Source organism: Heterocephalus glaber, unplaced genomic scaffold, assembly GCF_053883595.1.
Source record: "Heterocephalus glaber isolate CG9 unplaced genomic scaffold, H.glaber_assembly_v1.0 deba00001608, whole genome shotgun sequence".
Classification (NCBI taxonomy): Eukaryota; Metazoa; Chordata; class Mammalia; order Rodentia; family Bathyergidae; genus Heterocephalus; species Heterocephalus glaber.
In genome coordinates this window covers 17,054,286-17,073,299 of record NW_028258379.1, presented here as the reverse complement: position 1 = coordinate 17,073,299, position 19,014 = coordinate 17,054,286, and the positions used below count along the sequence as shown (strand labels likewise).

The window sequence follows — 19,014 nt, the reverse complement described above, 5'->3', positions numbered from 1 at the left end:
CAGACAAGATGATCTCGGGGTGGCAAGCGCCATGCTGCAGGCAGGATTCTGTGTCAGTGGCAGCTGGGGGCCATGACAGGTGGAAAGGGCAAGTGCTATGGAGGCGACACCTTTGCAACCGAAAACACATGGTGAACTCAGCAAGCTGGCAAAAATCCCATTTAATGGAGAGAGAATTTGAGGCTTAGAAAGGCTAAGGAACTTGCTCGAGGTTACACAGCCAGTGAATGGGAACAGAGATTCAAGCCCAGGTCAGTGGACACCCGACAGCTCAGGCTCCTTGCGTGACACCACCCTACCTCTCTCCTGGGCCCCGGGCCATCTTGCTGGGCAGGCGGAGGGAACCAGGAGGGGCTGGGCTGTGAGGTCTGTGTGGGCTGCTGCTCTGTGACCAACATTCCCCAGAGGCCTCTAACAGCCATGGGCACTGCGGGGACTGCACTGCCCTGGTCTCCCGCCCTCCTCTAATGGAGATGTCAACCTTCTGCTCCATTCCCTGCCATCCTGGACACCTGGCACTGCCGGGCTCTCAGCAGAGACAGCTGATGTCCCTGCCCTCCTGAGGTAGGCAGATGCACAGCCCAGGGCACTTTCTCGCCATCCCCCTTCCCCTTCCTCTTTCCTTCTCTCCCCTGTGCCTTCTCCTTCCCTCCTCGCCTCCCTCCCTGTAACCCCTCCTTCTCCCTCCTCTGCCTCCTGCATGCTCCTAAGATGAAAGGACCAATTAATCTTGCTGCTGCCACCACCGCATGGCTGCACGCGGGTCCTCGCTCGGGCATCGGCATACCTACCAGGGCGCCTAAGTGGTCCCTGGAAACCGTGGCTAAATGGGGAAAGATTACATTCGTTCTTCCACTGCCCAAGCACTACAAAGGGGGCTCCTCCAAGCTGAGCCAAGATTTCTACCCTGGTGCATTAATCACCAGGGAGACCACTGGGGTTGCCTGTCCCCCACAGGGTGACATTCACACCTGCTGTTTCTACCTTGACATGTGGGCCTGGATGCTGAACATCCTTTTTGCAATTACACACACCCCCTCCAGCAGCACAAACAGCAGAGAACTTGAGGGCATTTGATTAACATGAGGTAGGTTTACATGTTTACTTCTCCTTGTATATTAATTCATTCAACCAATGTTTATTGAGCACCTAGTATGTAACCAGATAAATATATACTATGTTTGATAGTGCCAAGTGATGTTGGAGACAAATGATGCAGAGAGGGTGGGACACAAAGTAAAGAGTAGAGGAGCTTTAGAGAAAGGGAGATCACACAGATCTTTTACTCTGGGGAAGTATACCTGTTTCCTTTAGCAAATGTCATGTTCCAGAAAAAGTTAAGTATCAATGAGACCTCTGCACATCAAAGCACATTCTAAAGCAGATCCAGGCAAAGCTTGCAAATTAACATGCAGCAAACCTCTGACACTCAGTGTCCTCATAAGAAAAATGGGTTTAATACTTCTTGTTCCAGCCGGCTTACAGGCTGTTGAGAGACTCATGGAATGAAATTTTAATTCTGTGGAGGAACTGTGTAACCTGCAAAGCACCTTATCACATCAGAGTAATGTAATTGTTGTTAATATGAAGGCAGAGTTGGCAAAGTAAATTACCACCACCAAATAGAAATTCTGTGATAATCCAATTGTCTTGCATTTGATCAGCTAAAATGAAGGTTACACTTACATGTTTTCCAAATCTGAGCAGCTGGGGATGGAGTCTTATTAAGCCTTCTGAGGCTTGGAGAGTATTTTGTGGTTGCCCCTGGCTATGATTTGCTGTTGACAGTAAAGAGCATCCTGTCTGAGGATGTCTATTACAATCTTAATTTCAGAGCACCAAGCAGTTAACCCTGAGACCTCAGCCTGTATTCACCCTCTTTGGTCTGAAACAAGCGCAGGAAAATGAAATACCCCCATCCTCCTTCTTCACTGCAGCCCCTTTCATCTTGAAACATTCTCCATCCAAACATTTGAGGAGTTGTAGGGCCCAACCCACACAGGGGCAGCGAGCTCCCTGCCTAAGAGAGAAGCTGCTTGCTCCATGGAGTTTCTTTCTTTACATACAACCTTTTGTAGCAAAATGGAATGATTGCCACTTGGAAGAGGAATTCATTTTATTCAAATAGCACCACTAAATAGCGAGATTTGAGTCTCTGGGAAAGTGCTTGCAGCAGTCAGATGCTTATCTGTGCCCCCTGCCCCTTGAGACCACCTGCAGGTACAGTCACAGCTTAACTAGGAGAACATGTGACTAAACCAATGCAGAATGTGGTTTGTAAATTACTTTCTGACACTGTTTATGGAGAATGAGACTATAGTGAGGGTAGGCGGTGGCAGGACCTGTGATCAGTGGCAAATGTATCCACACTAGACATTTCAAAGACCTCAAGGTAGAGCTTTTCCTTTCAGAGAGACTGAAATTGATCCATTAATCAATACACTCTTACTCAGGGCAAATCAGAGAAGAGCCCAAAATATTTCCAATATAGGCCAGAAGCTCTCAGTTTAGTTGGGAAGAGAAGACAGTCCTGTGGATAAAGATAAGAGGAAAACGAACACTATCCAATCTCCTGCTGGGACCAAGGAACTTAAATTAATCATCTCTCACTTCATCATCATTACTACAAAGCAACACCACTATTTCACATTTTATGGATGAAAATACAGACAACAGAGAGAAAATGACTCGCTCAAGTTCACGCAGCTAGTAAGTGGCAATACAGTGTCCAGTTTTAGTCTTCTTAACTCTGATAGGGCCAGAATCACAGTGAAGTTTCCAACTAACCTCCTTACTGATTTTCTAAGAGATAAGCACCAATTTCAGAAAAACAAAAGATTGGGCTGGCCTTCCTCTCACTCCATTCCTTCAGGGGGGGTGGCTGTAGATCTGCAGCTTTCAGGCCCCTTTCTATTGATAAGCTGTATTACTAAATAAATAACTGTCCTCATCCATTGTGTCTGCACGGCCTGATCTCCATTCTCCTGCTGACTATTCCCTTCCCCCACTGACATCTTCCCACATTCACTTAGCTTCTCTCTCTGCCACACACACACACACATACACACACGCACACAAATCCAGACACGCACACCTTCCCACCACACACCCATATGCAAAATAAAATTAGAAATACCACCCGACTCTCAAGGTATTTAAGGAATGGAGATCTTCAATCAATATGGCCCGAACTGAGCCCTTCCAAGCCAGTAGGAGAGGCAGGCAGGGCTTGTGAAGGGGACCAGACAGGCATGCCTGTAACACAAAGCTGCTCTGAAGGGGGAAAGGCCACTTGTTTTCTTCTGTCTGTCCTGGGGCCAATGGAACTGACAGGGCTACCAGATCTTTGGAGGCCACCCCCTGGCAGATTGTTCTTCCGCTTCCCTGTAAGAGCATTCAGAACGTGAAAAGGTTTCCTGGCCCCCTTTTTATTTCTATGTATGCTCATAAAATACAGAGAAACCAGCGGCTGATGATTCAAAAATAGAGGCTGAGCCAATTGGCATATGGCCCTCACTTCAAGGGTCTGGGGATTGCTCTCGTTTTAATTAACCAGTTGAGAAGGCAATAAATAATTATTTATGTATTATACTCGCCTTCACCCAGAGTGGAGCAGGGCAGTTAGGGGAGCTATGGAAACTGAGGCTATGAGGCCCCAATGCCATGCAATATTTAGTGTTCCCAGGCTCTCTCTGCCCCACCTCTTGGCACACACTGAGGTCACTACCTTCTCACAGTACCTACCTGAGGATGTTGGGGTTCCGGAGAGGGACAGAGGGAGGAACAGGTAAGTGGGTTGGGGCCCCAAGCAGAAGCTCCAGGTTCAAGCTCTGTGTCTGGATGTACCCCACTCATGCCCTCCCTTCCCCTGACCCAAAGCTGCTCCTGGTGCAGGGTGAGGCTGAGAATAGGAGCAGTAGTGCTGCCACCAGGCTCAGAGCCCAGCTCCATCACTCACCTGCTGTATGACCTTGGACAGGTGACTGACTTTCATCCCTCGAATGAGGGTGGTCCATTGTCTCAGATCCTGCTAATGGGTTTAATGAAGCCATCGGGAACCAGAAGCTTAGCACCATGCCTGGTACCTAGGAAGGCCTGATAGGTGGTGTCAGTGCAGTAATTATGATAAGACCCAAATCGGGCTTACTCCGAGCAGGCTCTGTTTAAGAGCTTTATGTCTATTGCCATTTAATCCTCACGTCTCTATTCTACCGAGGAGGACACTGGAATCTGGGAGCACAGGTGGCGAATGCTGCACATCCCAGGCCAGCAGACAGGCTCCAATCCCGTCTCTCGGCCCCTGGGTACACAGCCCTTCTGAGGAGACGTCGCTGGTCTTCACGGTGTTCCCTGGTAAACTGAGCCATCGAGCCCCAGGTTTCCTTTGGTCCAAGCCGGCAGCGGGGAAGGTTATTGGTCACAGCGAGGAAGGAGGGAGGGAGGGAAGGACGGATTGACGGCTGGATCAGGGCTGAATCCCCATCGCCCAGTTGAAACCTGCGGCTGAAGTCGGGCAGGGCGCCCCAACCCGCTCGAGGGGAGCCAAGGAGGCCGGAGTGGGGGGGGGGCAAGTCCACAGTGCTGAGCCGGTGGCCAGAGCACCGCCCCCAGGAGCGGAGGGAGGGGTGGCGGGGCGCGGGGGGGTGGGGGGTGGGCAGCTGCCATCCCCGCTGCCTCCCAGGCCCCACTCCGCTGGCACCCAAGTGGGAGGACCGAAGCTGCCCGCTCCCTCCTCCCTATACCCCGCTACCTGCCCAGTCCCCGAAGCGAAGCGTGAGGAGGCAGCGAGCCAAGCCGGGCCGAGCCTACAACTTTGCAGCTGCGGGAAGGGCAAGAGCCGGGGTCCGGGGCTCCTCTTCTCGGCGACCTGAGATCGGTGAGTTCTTTTCCCCACCCCTCTGCAGCGGGCGGCGGCGGGAGCGGCTTCCTGGGCGTCGGAGGCAGTGGCCGAGGCTCTGGCGGCCGCGGGCTGCCTGTCTGGCCCGCTCCACCGTGAGCCCTCCGCGGCGGGCGAGGCGCGGCACGGACCGCTCAGCTCGAACCCGCCGCCGCCGCAGGGGCGCTTTCCGCCGCCCCCTCCAGGGCAGGCCCGGCCGCCACCTCCCTCCGAGCGCCCCTCACTCTCCGGGCCCCTGCCCTTCTCCTTCCCCAAGCCGCGGAGCATCTGGAGGCTGCTCCCGCGCCCCCCTGGCGACTGGCGCGGGGAAGACACTCGCTTTGCCGGAGCCCGGGACCGAGGGCTCTCGGGGTGAGCAGCGCCGCCGCAGCCTCGTGCGCGCATAGCCGGCGGTACCGAGCCCCCCGCAACCACCCGCGCGCCCTGCGCTGCACCCCGGCGGGGGAGAGCGGCCCGTGGTCCCCGCCGCGGCCGCGGGTCCGGGGTGTAGGACCATCTCCTGCAAAGAGGGTTCCAAGGTGACCAGTCCCTCAGTCCAGACGGGACATCCTGGACCGGGGCCACTCCTGGGGTGCAGCCGCCTTCCCAAACTTTCCTGGCGACTCCGCCTGTCCTATTCCTTAGCCCTCGGAAAGTTCTGTCCGGGCACAGAATCCTATTGCCCGGTGGCTTCCAAAGTTGGGCGGTGGGGTTGGGGGCGGCCGCGCTGAGTGGGGAGGCGGATTCCCAGAAACGCTAGCTGAGCGGCCTCTCGTCCTCCCAGCGTGAGCCTGGTGGCACCGAAAGGGTTTCGGCGCCATGGGGATTGTTTGGGTTTCTCCCGCCCGGAGGGCGAGAGGCAGGCGCGAAGAGGGGATTTTAATTTCGCCTCCTCCAGGGAAAATGCTGTTTGCAAAGACGCAGCCAGGGCAGCCCGCGTCAGAGAGATAGGCTGAGCAGGACTCGGTGGCACAGGCATTCCGCCTGCGCCCGCGCCCCACCTGGTGCCTGAGCGCCTGTGAATGTATTGATTATTTTAATTGATCTTTTAAAATAAAAAACCAGGTGGCAGCGGCTGCGTTTGTGTACACACAAACACGCACATGCACAAACACAATTACCCAAGCGCGCACAGATTACACGTACAGAGTCACACACACAAAGAAACACACAAACACCCAACGGACCCCCCCACACAACCCTCCAGAGAGCCTGAGGAACGGGTGAGGTCTCCGAAATTGCCCGACATGGGGGTTAGGGGACGGAGGAAGGGGAAAATAAAGGAGCTCTCCCAGTAGATCAAATGGCTCTGCCCCTGACCCCAAGTCCTTCGCTTCCTTCTCCCAGGGAGATCTGAAGCAGAAATCCCCAATCAGGGCCCGTTTTCACTACCAGGAGAAGAGCAGCCCTATCTTTCGGCCCAGCCCACCCCCAACCCCTGCAGACCACTAAGAAGTCCTTCTCTCCTTGACCTGACTCCAAAAGTCCAGGGCGCCAAGGTCGCTCCAAATCTGAGGGAGCGGCCTCCCTGAGGTAGGGCCTGGCCGCAGGAGTCCGCTGCGGCCTCAGGGTCTCTTTCCTGCTTGGCTCAGATCAGGGAAGTGGGCAAGGGTGATCTGAGAGGCAGCGGTTGGGGGTGTAGATTTGCTTGCAGCCTTCGGGACCGGCCTCCTGGAGGGAGAAGCGTACGAGGGCGCCCCCTGGCTGCCTGCGGTAACGTAAGTCTCCCTCTCCCCTTAGGAATGTAATCGAGGATGCTGGCCCTGAGGCTGCTCAACGTGGTGGCCCCTGCCTACTTCCTGTGCATCTCCCTGGTGACCTTCGTCCTGCAGCTCTTCCTGTTCCTCCCCAGCATGCGCGAGGACCCCGCGGCCACCCCTCTCTTGTCACCAGCCCTGCTGCACGGAGCGCTCTTCCTGTTTCTCTCTGCCAACGCCCTGGGCAATTATGTCCTGGTCGTCCAGAACTCACCGGATGACCTGGGGGCCTATCAGGGGTCGTCGGCCAGGCGGGCTCAGTGCCCCACACCCAGCACTCACTTCTGCCGCGTATGCGCCCGAGTCACGCTGAGGCACGACCACCACTGTTTCTTCACCGGGAACTGCATCGGCCGCAGGAACATGCGCAACTTCGTCCTCTTCTGCCTCTACACCTCCCTCGCCTGCCTCTACTCCATGGTGGCTGGTGTGGCCTACATCTCCGCTGTCCTCTCCGTCTCCTTCGCCCACCCCCTGGCCTTCCTCACGCTCCTGCCCACCTCCATCAGCCAATTCTTCTCGGGTGAGTGGGGCTTGGCAGGCAGGTTCCGCAAATAAGACCTCCTGCCGCAACTCCAAGAGTTGCCAGATTTAGCAAATAAAAACCTAGAGTGCCCAGATAAATTAAAACTTTGTAGAAACAATTTTTAGTATGATTATGTCCCAACATTTTGTAAAACATACTTACACTAAGGAAACATGCTGTGACCCATCTGAAATTCAAATTACTTGGACATGCTACATTTTATGTGACAGCAACCCCTTTCCTCACCTTTCATACTACTGACCCATAGAACTGTGGCGGCCAAGCACTTCCTGCTGTGTGCCAGGCACACACACTTCCACGTGGCCCATGTTGTAACTGTCCTCTGCCTGGACCTCATACATTCCCAAAACTTTCCCCTCCAGAGGTCTTGCCACCTAACTGCAATAAATTGTTCTTGACCCCAAGCCAGCCTCAGCAGAGGCTAACCCCATCCTCCTGCCTCCGCTGGTTTGACCCCACCATACAGCTCTACAGCCTGTGGGTGAATCAGAGCAGGGGCATCCTAGTTGGAGACACAGCCATGTTAAATGACTCCATATTCACAATGCAGAGCTTGTGTCTGGGCTGGAAGATGGCCCTCTGAAATACCCCGACACCTGCAGGAGCCAGGTGAATGGGTCCTCATGCTGGTGCTCAGCTGAGCACACTCTCGAGGACTCTCCTTGGAATAGGGCATCTCAAGGAATGCTCTGATAACTGGTCCTGCAGGACTCAGCTCCTGGTGGCAGTTCTTACTACTTCACTTGGCCTTGTAATTTGCCCCTACTTTGTTTCTTTCCACTCCTTTCCCACCCTGGCCTGTGACTGTGACCAATCTGGTTGCACAATTGGTCATGTGCACACAAGTGTGTGAGCATGTGTGTATGGCACTGGTACTTCGTTTCTTAGATGAAGAACTAAACGGCCTTCCCAGTGTCTCATGACTACTGAGTAGCAGTCTCTGGCATGTCCCCAGATCCATAAACCACAGCTCCTAGTGCTCTGCCTCAGCATCACTGGGAATAGAACATGTTCCTGAACACATTGACCATCCAGGAACCATGAAAGGCAGGGCACAGCTACTTTCTCTGACAGCCCAAGATGTCTTGATGTGCCTGGGCTGGCCTGGGCTGGACATTCATAGAACTTTTGTTCCACTCTGGGAGAAGCCATCCTTTTAGTCTGTGTTGTGGCTGAGCCCAGCTCTTCCTAGGCATGGAACTGTTGTGCCATTTGGCTGTGGGAACAGAGAGGTCCCAACCACAGGGGATGTCTGGAGGGCTGGTGAATAGCTGGGCCCAGAACACAGAACTCTTGGGCCTTCTGGATCTCCATGCTGGCATAGGAGGCTGCCAGGACCAAAATACCCAGGCTAGGGGAGGGGAGGTGGGCGGCTGGGGGTGGAGTGTGAGCACGGGCAGGTGGAGGGATGAGGAGAGCCAAAGAACCTGATCACACATCCTTTTCCAAGTAGTTTCACCAGCCATAAAAATGGGTAGTTCCAGAAAGAGGATCTTGAAATGGTTTGATTTGAGATAAGTCTGGGCTTGAGGCCTATCCATATGTCCTAGGTTTGGGAGACAGGAAAGAAAGAAAGAGCCTCTTTCTTTGCTCTGATGGCAGAACAGAGCCAGCTGGGGCCTACCCTGTAGTCCTGACCCCTGTTCCAGCGGAAAGATGAGTCCCTCTAGCCTTCATCTGCTCCCCATAACCACTAGGAAAAGGAGGCCAAGATTCTCATCTCCCGCCTTTGCTGATGTTATATCCCCTCTCCCCTACATATGCTCCCTGTTCAGCTTCCTCCTTCTCAACTCCTCTTCCCCAATTCCAGTCCAAACTGCTGAGAGCACGTCCTCTCCTGCTTAGGAAGACAGGTGAGCAGGTGGGAGTGAGAAGGCACAAGTTACTTAATAGCACTTGCACTGTCCCCAGCTCTGGTGCTGATCCTGAGGGCTGAAAATGGGTCCCTGAGAGCTAAAGCTGAGAGGGGTCTTTAAGGTTAAGGTGGCTGCTGACCCCACACCCTCAGCTAATGTCAAAGAAGGAGAGGGCTAGCTGGTTAGATTTCAGAAGCTGTCCTTTCTTTTGGCTTTGTGGATCAGAACAGGTTGTGTCACCAGGTGAACTTATTCTAATCTGGAAAATGGAGGTGACACCATCTGACATGTGCCTTGGCATTTGGATGAGTACACCAATTGATAGGTGCCACTGGAAAGTCCAACAGGAGGGAAAGGGAACAGATGTTCATTGGGCAGCTGTTATGTGTCACCCGCTGGCATCTCATTTCATCCAGTCCTCATGACAAGTCCATGAAGTAGCTATTATCATTTTTTTTAAGGCTCAACAACCAAACATTCAGCCAGGTTAAATTGCCTCAAAGCCACACAGCTCTGAACTTGGGGCTATCGCCTCCAAGGCTCATAGTCTCTCCCCTGCAGTGCCCTGCCTCTCTGATACTCTTTCAAGATCAATGACCACATTGGGAGGAGGGGAGCTTCTTGTCCTTGGATGTATTAAAGAAGATGTTGGGTGATAATCTATCAATAGTGTTACAGATAGTTGGTGGGAAGCAGGGGTCAGGGGAGACAGATGATGTGATCTTTCAGGCCCTATAGGAAAATTCTATGGGTTTAAAAAAAGAAGAAGCAGAATTATTATTAAATAGTTAAGAGGAGCTGAAGCAGCCAAGCTAGGTAACTTCAAACACTCTGAGAGAATGCAGGTCCCCAGAATAGCTTTTTGTAGCTGCTTCACGGGGCTAGGAAAAAGCCACAGGTCTTTCCTCATGCCTTGATTTAGTGCCAGACTAAAGTCTGTGGGGAGCAGCCTCCATCCACCCAGACTTGTTCCCGGGGCTGAGTTGCAAGGCAGTTGCATCCCAGTTCCAGGGCCGTCTTTGCCCATCAGCATTCCTCAAGGCTGAAGGGCACATGGCCCCAGGATCTTCCTTCCTGTATGTGGCTCCCCAACCTAATCTGGGCTGACAAGAAGAAGTGGGTCAGGGGATGCCTCCACCCACTGTGACTCCTGTCCCACTGCTGCCTCCGTCAGTGGACAGGCTGCTCTAAATGCCAGCTGAAGCTAGCTCCTGGTCAGCTGGACCTGTTTGTCTCCAGTTCTGCAAAGAAAACCCTGCTACCAAAGCTTTTAGGGATGAGGGAAGAGGAGGCTGCTAATAGCAAACCTGAGTCAGATCCCATCCTTCCTGGCTGCTGAGCCCACCACTTTTCTGCAGATCAGACAAGTGTTAAAAAGCGTAATTTTCAGGGGCCTGGAAATTGGAGTCTGAAGAGACCTGGAAAGTGGGCTGGTCAGGGCATTGGTCAGGGAAGGAAGATGGTCAAGATTTTCAGTGGTAAAATAGGTTGTAAAGTAGTGTCCCTGGAGCAGCTACCCAAATCCTCACTGGAGAAGGTGGTAATGGGGTTACTTTATAGGGAGCAAAGAAAGAGCTAAGGAGGGCTTTTGAGTTCTGTCCTGGGCCCACTGCCTTGGCTTCGGGGCAGGCTAAGGTAGGTGTCTTTACTATAGCTGCCTGGCCAGGACTCCAAGCTCTGGGAACAAAGAGAAAGCTTGATGTCTTAGGAGTTAAACGTGAACCCTTTTTGGATGTAGTCTTCTTTGAAATGACTTTCAGCAGGGGAGCTGCACCAAGTGTAAACCAGAAAGCTGGCTACTTCTTACATCATTTCCTGTGTCCTCCACCCCCATGGACTCATCATTATTACACCCATTTTGCAGATGAGCAAACTGCAACTCAGAGAGGTCAAGAACCTTTTGTAAGTCCACACAGTGAGGAGATTCAAACCTAGCATGGACTGACCCCCAAAAGTCTGAGGAAGTGTGTGGGATCTCTATTATAAAATCAATAGTAGGAAGTGTTTGGTTTAGATAAGGTGCTGCCCCACTGTCGGGGGCTGACCTGGTGATCTCAGGGCTTCTTCCAGCCTTAGCAAGCTCTGGCCGACAGGACAGCCCTGGCTGGGTGTTCTGGTGCCACATTGTCCTCTTGGTAACATTAATGACTGAAATGTTTTCTAAGTCTGTCCTTGAGGCTGACTGAGCTTGTGACTTGTTCTTCCTGATGACTAGGTCCTGTTCTCCATCATGCTGTCACTTTTCTAGAGTTCTCCCAGATGCTGCTCCCAGCCCTGCAGGGAGAAGGTGCTGCAGTCTGACAACTGCCCCAGCCCCCTCTTTAGGGCCCTCGAATCACCACTTGCTCCTCTAAAGTAGCCCCCCTTCTCTCTCTTCCAGCCAAGAGAGAGACAGAGGGAGGCATTTCCGCCTGTATGGAAATGGGAACAGCGTCTAGACTAGCTAGAGAAGCTGCAGGCTCTCCTTGCTTGCTGAGCTCATCAAGCTTCCTTCCTTCTTCCCCAGGTCCCCAGTTCTCCCCTCTCGCCTCAGGAGCCATCAGCACAAGGAAAACTTAGGGCAACTAGTTCATTCTTCCTCTCCCTCGCTTCAGCGCTGAGATTGCTACAAAATGTAGCTTCAGTCTCTTTAATCTCCTCCCTCGCAGCGGAAAGCGCCAGCCGGGATCGCATTTCTGTACGTGGCCTGGGTGTAAAGCGGTTCTGGTGTGTCCCCCCCTCCTCCCCGCAGGAGCTGTCCTCGGTTCTGAAATGTTCGTCATCCTCATGCTCTACCTCTGGTTTGCCGTTGGCCTGGCCTGCGCCGGCTTCTGCTGCCACCAGCTGCTGCTGATCCTCCGGGGCCAGACACGCTACCAGGTTCGAAAGGGGGTGGCAGTGAGGGCCCAGCCCTGGCGCAAGAACTTACAGGAGGTCTTCGGGAAGAGGTGGTTGCTGGGCCTGTTGGTCCCCATGTTCAATGTTGGAAGTGAGAGCTCTAAGCTGAAGGACAAGTAGCAGGCAGGCACGTGATCATTTCTCCCTGTGTGTCTCGATTCCTCCTGAACCCTAACACCCTTGTCGCCACCCATGATCCACTACAACCTTGGGCTAGTAAAGTCCGTGCACCCACCCCTGGTCTTCACCCAGCATGGAAGAACAGTGTAAGCTGGGGAATCATGACAGGGAGGAAAAATGGCCACTCAGGCATTGCTAGTCTCCTCAGCAGCCAGCCAGGTGGCTTCTGCTCTTGTTCCTTATCCTTGGGAAGCCTTCTTCCCCCTCTGCCTGGCCCATCCACTTCCTACCATGTCTCCTGTATCCCCTGCTGTGTGCTGGAACACTTTCCCTGATGTGGGGAGCGAGCAGTGAATTCTTGCTGCTGATAAGACTCCCCAGGACCTGGAGCCTGGAAAATGCTTAAAATCACCACATTTGAGAGGCATCCAAGTCCACTCTGCCAACTGCCAGGGAAGTTGGGAAGTGGCAGGTATGTCCCCTCTGTGGGATTGTGGGCAGTGAGGGGAAAAAGAGCACAGGAGCTTGCTGCCCACACTCCAGATTCAAGGTCTCTTCTCTGGAGATGGCAACCAATGGCCTAGCATTTCCAGATGCTATTCCCTGTCCAGCCTGGCTTAACTGGCCACTCCAGCACAGTCTAGGACCTGGCTGGATGCTTCCTTTCCCTGGCACTCTTCCAGCTTTTCCCTTTGGTTTCCAGCCTCTGGGTTTTTGCTAGATGTTGGGAAGGGAAGGAAGAAAAGAGAGGGAAAGGGGAGCCACCCATAAGTGAAGGAGGCATGTGATTGTAATGCTGTGCAAATGTATAGAAAGTTGAGAGAGAGAGAGAGAGAGAGAGAGAGAGAGAGAGAGAGAGAGAGAGAGAGAGAGAGAGGTGAGAGGTGGTGGTGAGAGGAGAGGAGCACATGGTCTCATCTATGCCCTGTATGAAGGGCATTCTAGCAGCTAAAGCTGTTTGATGCTTAAATGGCTACCTGGGGAGGCAGTGAGCACTCTACCACTGGAGGTACTCTGCAAGATCTGGGCACTTATCTGCCAGGCACACTGTGTAAGGAATTTTTGCCCAAGGTTGTTCTAGATGAGCTTAGAGATTCCTTCCCACTCCAATCTTCTGGTGTCCTCTTTGTGACTGCTGGGCCTCGGGGCCAGATCTGCAGAGATGGCTGAGTTATTTGTTTTTGTGGACAGTACAATGGCCATGAGAGGAGTCTGAAAATCATGATGCAAATGTTTGGACCCAACCCAGCCACCAAGGAGAGGACTACCCTGATGTAAACAGTAGTTGAGAGGGCTGGGATTGAAGACAAGGAGACAGAACAGTGTTGAGGTCAGGTGGGAGAAGATGTGGGGAGGGAAGAGCCAGATCATGCCCAACTCGGAGGGAGGAGTGGAGGAGTAAAGGCTGGGGACAGGCAGGACCAGAACACAAAAGTGCACTTGCCAGACTGTCCCTGCTCATCCAACTGGCGCTGCATGGATGCACTGTTATGTGTGCTGGGACCTGGACAAGCAGACCCTTGGGACATATGAGGGAGTGGAGACAACACAAATGCCCTCTCCTGACTAGGTCCAAGGGCAATCTGACATCCACACAACCAGCAGGATTGAAGCCCTTGCCCTGCAGAGTCCAGTGGGTGGCCACAGTGACTCCAACTGCACAACACCGTGAACTCTTGGGCAGAGCTTGGGTGGATTTTACCCAGGTCCTGCCTTCATTCTCCCTGGAGGACCAATGTCATAATGGCTTAACTGCTCATACTTCTCCCTCCCCTGTTGTTTCTTTCAGTCTTCCATTTGTTCATCCTACATACATTTATCAAGCGCCAACTATGTGCCAAGTTTCAGGCACTAGCAACACAGTGGTGAACAGGACAATGAGATCCCTGCCACTGGGGGCAGCTCGCCACTGCCCCCTCTGTGCACTGAATTCCACCCTTTGACAAATGGTCACTCTGCCTTTTTGGTAGTTCCCACTTGGAAGAGAAGGATGTGGCAGGGAGGGCTGATGGGGAGCCCAGGCTTTCTCAATGGAGAGTCCTTGGGATATCTTTACTCCCAAGCCTGGCTATACTTAAGCAGTGAGAGTGGCAAAGGGGAGGGAAGACGCCTGGACAATTCAGGCTGTGGGTGTCTCTTGGCCCTAGAGTTCAAGCTTGGAGGCCAGGTCTGCCATGTCCAGAGACTGCACCATGAGTCTGACATCCTGGGGAGGGAAGATACTGGTCCATGAGAGTGACTGGGGAGGTTGCCGGGTGTGAGACTTCAGCACCATTTGTGAACGTGGTCCTGTGTGTATTGTTGATGAAGACCATCAATAAAATGTGTGGTTTTAATTGGATTTGATACCATTATATGGGCACTATGGTTGTTAGTAGGGCTAGAATACACAGATGCTAGTCATACTAGCTCTTCAGAGATTTCAAATAAAGTATTAAAAATGCTTCTGTCCAAGTTGGTAAGTAACCGTGGCCCAGATTCCCCGAGTAACCGTTCCCTGCTGCCCCTGCTCCTCCCTGGGGATCCCTCCATAATTCAGCAGTGAAGCGGGGGGCGGGGGGAAAAAAAATTCAGCAGCGAAATCCAGGGCACAGCTGCAGCCCTCCACCGGTGTCCACTGTGATTGGCAGGGCCAGGCTAGGAGGTGGTAAGTATGTGATATCGTTCTGGTCCAGGATGCTGGGGTCTGCTGGCCTGTGAAGAGCAGGGATGGGAACTTCCCCTTCCCTCCTCTCCCCACTCTCCTCCCCCTGGCAAGTGGGGAAGAGAATGAAGGAGAGAGTCCATGTGCTTCATCACAGCCAGGGCTGACTGCCCTAGGTTCTTTCAGCCCTATGACAATTGTGAAGATTTGGGCTGCCAGCTCTGGCAGCAGCCAGGAAGGCTTGAAGTCCAGCAGGGAGTTGCCCTGAGTGAATATGGATGCTAATGGAACCTAAAGATGTGCAGGACTGGCTGGATTCAGCTGCACAGTGCAGGGTCTGCTTGAGCTGTCAAGGAACCTCCTAGCAGGCCAGGGATGTGACAGTCCGGATTCCCTGAACATACACCAAGGGGCAACCAGCAAGGAAGCCGTGGATGTGCTGGAGAGCTGGACAGATGAACTGCAGCTAATTCTCGGCATGTTCTAGAGAGCAAGGGCTGTCCACTCCAAAGGGCGGATGCCACAGTCATCTTTCTAACACCATTATATTTTTAATGCCTAGCAGGGACGAGGCACGTAATAGGCACTTGATAATTACTGACTGAATAAATGCACAGATTTTGGATTTTTTTGCTCCACATCCCTATGGCCCAGAACTGTACTGTACACATCATGGAGAAAAAAAAGACAAGATAACTCTGTCCCCAGGAAGTTCTCACCCTGGAGAGGTTTCTAGGAGTGCTCAGGATGGGGAGACAGGTCATTAGGGTGACCTCAAAGCACAGGCTGTCAGGAGCACTGAGGAGAGGAGAAGATCATGAAGCTGGGGTTCAGGGCCACCCAAAGCCTTTGCCTCTGTCAATTGGCCCCTCTGTTAACAGTCAATGGTGTCATTCCTCACTGATCACTGCCACCCACGTGGAGGAGGGGCAGAGGAGACATCTGCTGGCCATACTTGGCAGCACAGCTCTCTGATCCCCAAAGCAAGGCAGAGCCATCTGCCTGTGGCAACAGAAGTCCTGTGTCCTCTGGCCTCTACTCCAAGTGCTGGAGTAAGACACTTGGCTCTCCAGTGCTTCAGTATTCCCATCTAGAAATTGGGTACTCTGCTTTGACCATGACCTGGTGTTGAGTTAGGCAAAGTATGAACTGCCTACTGGAGGCTTCAGAAGCCCAAGTGGCTTTGGGAAGAGGGCGACCTTAAGGAGCCTTGAACCCATGTCCCTTCTACAAGTCAGTCCTTAGGTCCTGTGGCCACTCTCCTTTCCTAGAATCATGATTATCCTTATCGCTGTCCATCCACTTGGGCCCCCAAGTGCACTGACTCTGCTTTATATTCTGTGCACTCCAAGTGGCCTCGTTGCTCATGAGAATCTCCCAGCGCAACTCCCTCCTTCCCTCCCCCTGGGCACACTCACAAGGATGCATGGGGGATGACCCACACCTAGGGAGAAAAGGAGAGATGGTCAGAGAGGACAGCCCTACCTTATCTGAGTACCTCAGGGATGAGCCAGAGCCTAGGACCTGCTCACCCACCAGGGTGAGCCCCCGGGTGGGGGTGGAAGGTGCCTGCGGGTGAATCGGCAGCTGCTGATGTTGGCTGTGCTTCTGCCCTCCATCCTCTCACTATGCCTGGGGCTGGCCCAGGGAGTCCACTCATTTCTTAAACATCCACTGATGCTGACTCCATGCCAGGCATGATGCCAAGAGCTAGGAAAGCAAACATGAATGAGACCCAGTACCTGACCTCCGGGAGCATACAGGGAAGAGGACAAATTGTGAATGGTTGATTCCATGGGATGAGCATGCCGATGGGAAGACAAGGTGTGACAGAAGCCTGGAAGAGGGCTCTCCCCACCATGGTTGGGCTGGGAGACTTCCCAGAGGGCCGAGATCTGGATCAGGCAGGATGAATAGGAGCAGGCCGGCAGACAGGCAGGGCTATAGGAGGAAGTGGAGGAAGGAGGGACGAGCATAGGCAGTGGTACCCATGATTTCTGGGAATTGCAAGTCTGCATTTAGGAATGATGGGTATAAGGATGCGTCCTGCAGCCATAGTTGGAGACTGTTCTCAGGCCATGTTCCCCAAGGGCCCTGCCTCCTCCCTCTGATCACTATTTTTCCAGTACTAGGGATTGAACCTGGGGTTTCATGCTTGCTAACCCAGTGTTCTGCCACTAAGCTACACCCCAAGCCTTTTATGTGGCGGGGTGGGGGGAGACACAGTCTGGCTAAATTGCCCAGGCTGGCCTTGAACTTGCAATCCTCCTGCCTCAGTCTCCTGAGTAGCCAAGATTAAAGGCAAGCACCACCACCTCTGGCCCTCTGATTACTTCTTACAAAATCCTAGCTCATCTCAGCTCATGGTGTCCCATTTGGATGAGTCTAATGTGAATCGATCTCTGGACCCACAAGGTCCTCTGGATTGGAGACCATTTCTGAGGAAATCAGCCCAGAGCTTCTGGAGAGCTCAACTGGGACATCAGAGATCCCTTTCTCTCTGCACATCATAGAGTGCCCTATGGGCACTGCCAGCCTCTTGCCTTCTGCACAGCTTCAGCAAGCAGCACGGGAAGGAGGCCTTCCCATCAAGATGGGAGAACTGGAAGGGCTAGAACTCTGATGTGGAGGGCGTGTTCAGTGTCCCCTCTCAACTGGCCCTTGCTGGCCCTCTGCACCTCAGTGATACCCTGCCCATTTGTAGTGGCCCCATCTGCCTACCTCCTTCTTCAGTTGAGGCCTCTCCTGACCCCTTGAAGTCACATTTCTCCAGAGAGCCTTTCTTCAGTGGATCCAACCCCCTGCGGAATCTTCTGCCCCAACTCCCCCTACCCCAGCAGCTTCCCGTCATCCTGACTCCTTTCCTCCTGTGGCTTTGGATCCCAATTGTACCACACCTTTTGGGGGGGGGCAGGAATGGAGATGGCAGGATCCTTTGTTTCCTCAGTACCTAGCATGGCTGTAGCGCACAGACGGGAATTGTACTACTGGTTATAATGACTTTTACTCACCACTCACTACATGCCAGCCCCCTGTAATACATGTTATTTGTACTGACTTGTTCCTCATAGCATCCCCGTGAGGCACACTGTATTATAACCCCCATTTTTCAACTAAAGGAACAGGCACGGAGAGGTTCTGTAATTTGCCCAAAGCCTCACAAGCAGTAAATGAAAGAGCCAGGCTGTTCCAACACAAATACAAGACTATCTTTGTGTTTCTGTCTTTGCAGACATCCAATAAAGTCTCTACTGAAAAGTAACAAGGAGTCACGATTTCATTCATTGATTCATTCATTCAATACATGCACTGAGCACCTACTAGGTATTAGGCACTGGTGGGCACAGAGGAAGTAATTAGGCTCAGCCTCTGCACAGCAGAGCTGACAGTTGCAGGGGCTTCTAGGTGAAGGAGGTTGTGCTGCGTACTGCCCAGACTGGGAATGGCAAACAAGTTGCTCTGGGAGGAGCAGTGTGCACAAGTGAGAACGGTCCATTCTGGGGGCCCTTTCCAGGGTTCAGGAATGACACCTGGCTCTTTCTGGACTGTGTATGAACAGGCAACGTCAGGGTGCTGCTGGAGAGGACCAGGCGCTGCTAGGGATCTCCACACTCACTCGCTGGACACTTTAAAATGGAGAGGTCCGGCTCCTAGGGCAGAGAGGGTGAGCCAATCCCAGGGCCCTGGAAGAGGCTCCCCCACCGCCATTCCACGCTCCTAGGGCAGAGAAGGTGAGCTGCGCGGGGGCCAGAAGCACCCCTCCCCCCGTGGAAATGAGACGACACATAAACAAGCCTCAAATGGAGAGGTCCGAGGGGAGGAACATCTGCACAAGCTCGTTCATGACACTGGGAGAGTCCAGGCTCCCGTGAGCCGGATGGCTGGCGGAGTGGGCTCCCATGACAGTCCTTCCCTTTGAGGCCAGGGTGGTGCCGAGCTCCGCAGGTGGGAGCTGGGCGCTGACCTGGAGGCGAGGAGGAAAGGGCCCGCTGCTAAGCACCAGCAGCTGCCCCAGGGTGATTTCAGAGGGCAAGGGATGGTGGTACCTCAGGTTTGCGCGTTCTGGGAAGGGAGGCCCTGCGGGCAGGGGGGGGGGGGTTGAGAGGGCGCCACCTGTGACTGACTTCTCAGCTGTGGGCGGCAGGACGAAGAGGCAGCGCAGAGGGGCAGGAGCCAGTCGGCTGTGGGGCGAACTGAGCAGGGGCGCTCCCACGTCCCCAGCCAGTAAGGGGCATCCTGGACAGATCGCCAAACTGTGATTCCCGAGTGCCGAGTGGCTCCGGGTCATTAGGATGACCCTCAGTAGGGCAAGCCGGTTCTACTTTGCCACAGATGCC

General features: G+C 53.4%; 2 protein-coding genes across 3 annotated transcripts in view; one reads left to right on the top strand and one right to left on the bottom strand.

Annotated features, from left to right (window-relative positions):
* The window catches only part of Tmem63c (transmembrane protein 63C), a 95,706-nt gene extending 91,561 nt beyond the window's left edge, over nt 1–4,145 (bottom strand). The window contains exon 1 of the mRNA XM_013067097.3: nt 3,959–4,145. The gene's annotated coding sequence lies outside the window, so the exon portion shown is untranslated. The remainder of the gene's footprint in view (nt 1–3,958) is intronic.
* Nucleotides 4,146–4,217: 72 nt separating this feature from the next.
* Nucleotides 4,218–14,476, top strand: Zdhhc22 (zDHHC palmitoyltransferase 22). Of its 2 annotated transcripts, none has more exons than XM_087195137.1 (4): nt 4,218–4,353; nt 4,759–4,876; nt 6,617–7,156; nt 11,768–14,476. In XM_087195137.1, the coding sequence occupies exons 3-4, from the start codon at nt 6,631–6,633 to the stop codon at nt 12,031–12,033; spliced, it is 792 nt and encodes a 263-aa protein (XP_087051263.1). In that variant the 5' UTR covers nt 4,218–4,353; nt 4,759–4,876; nt 6,617–6,630; the 3' UTR covers nt 12,034–14,476. The 2 variants fall into 2 exon arrangements, with proteins under 2 accessions (XP_087051263.1, XP_004837197.1); XM_004837140.4 differs by having other exon boundaries at nt 4,220–4,353; nt 4,682–4,876.
* Nucleotides 14,477–19,014: the final 4,538 nt, after the last annotated feature.

Coding starts and splice junctions, on each gene's coding strand:
- Zdhhc22 (XM_087195137.1), top strand. CDS start 6,631: ATGCTGGCCCTGAGGCTGCTCAACGTGGTGGCCCCTGCCTACTTCCTG. Junction 7,157..11,767: donor CATCAGCCAATTCTTCTCGG/GTGAGTGGGGCT, acceptor TCCTCCCCGCAG/GAGCTGTCCTCGGTTCTGAA.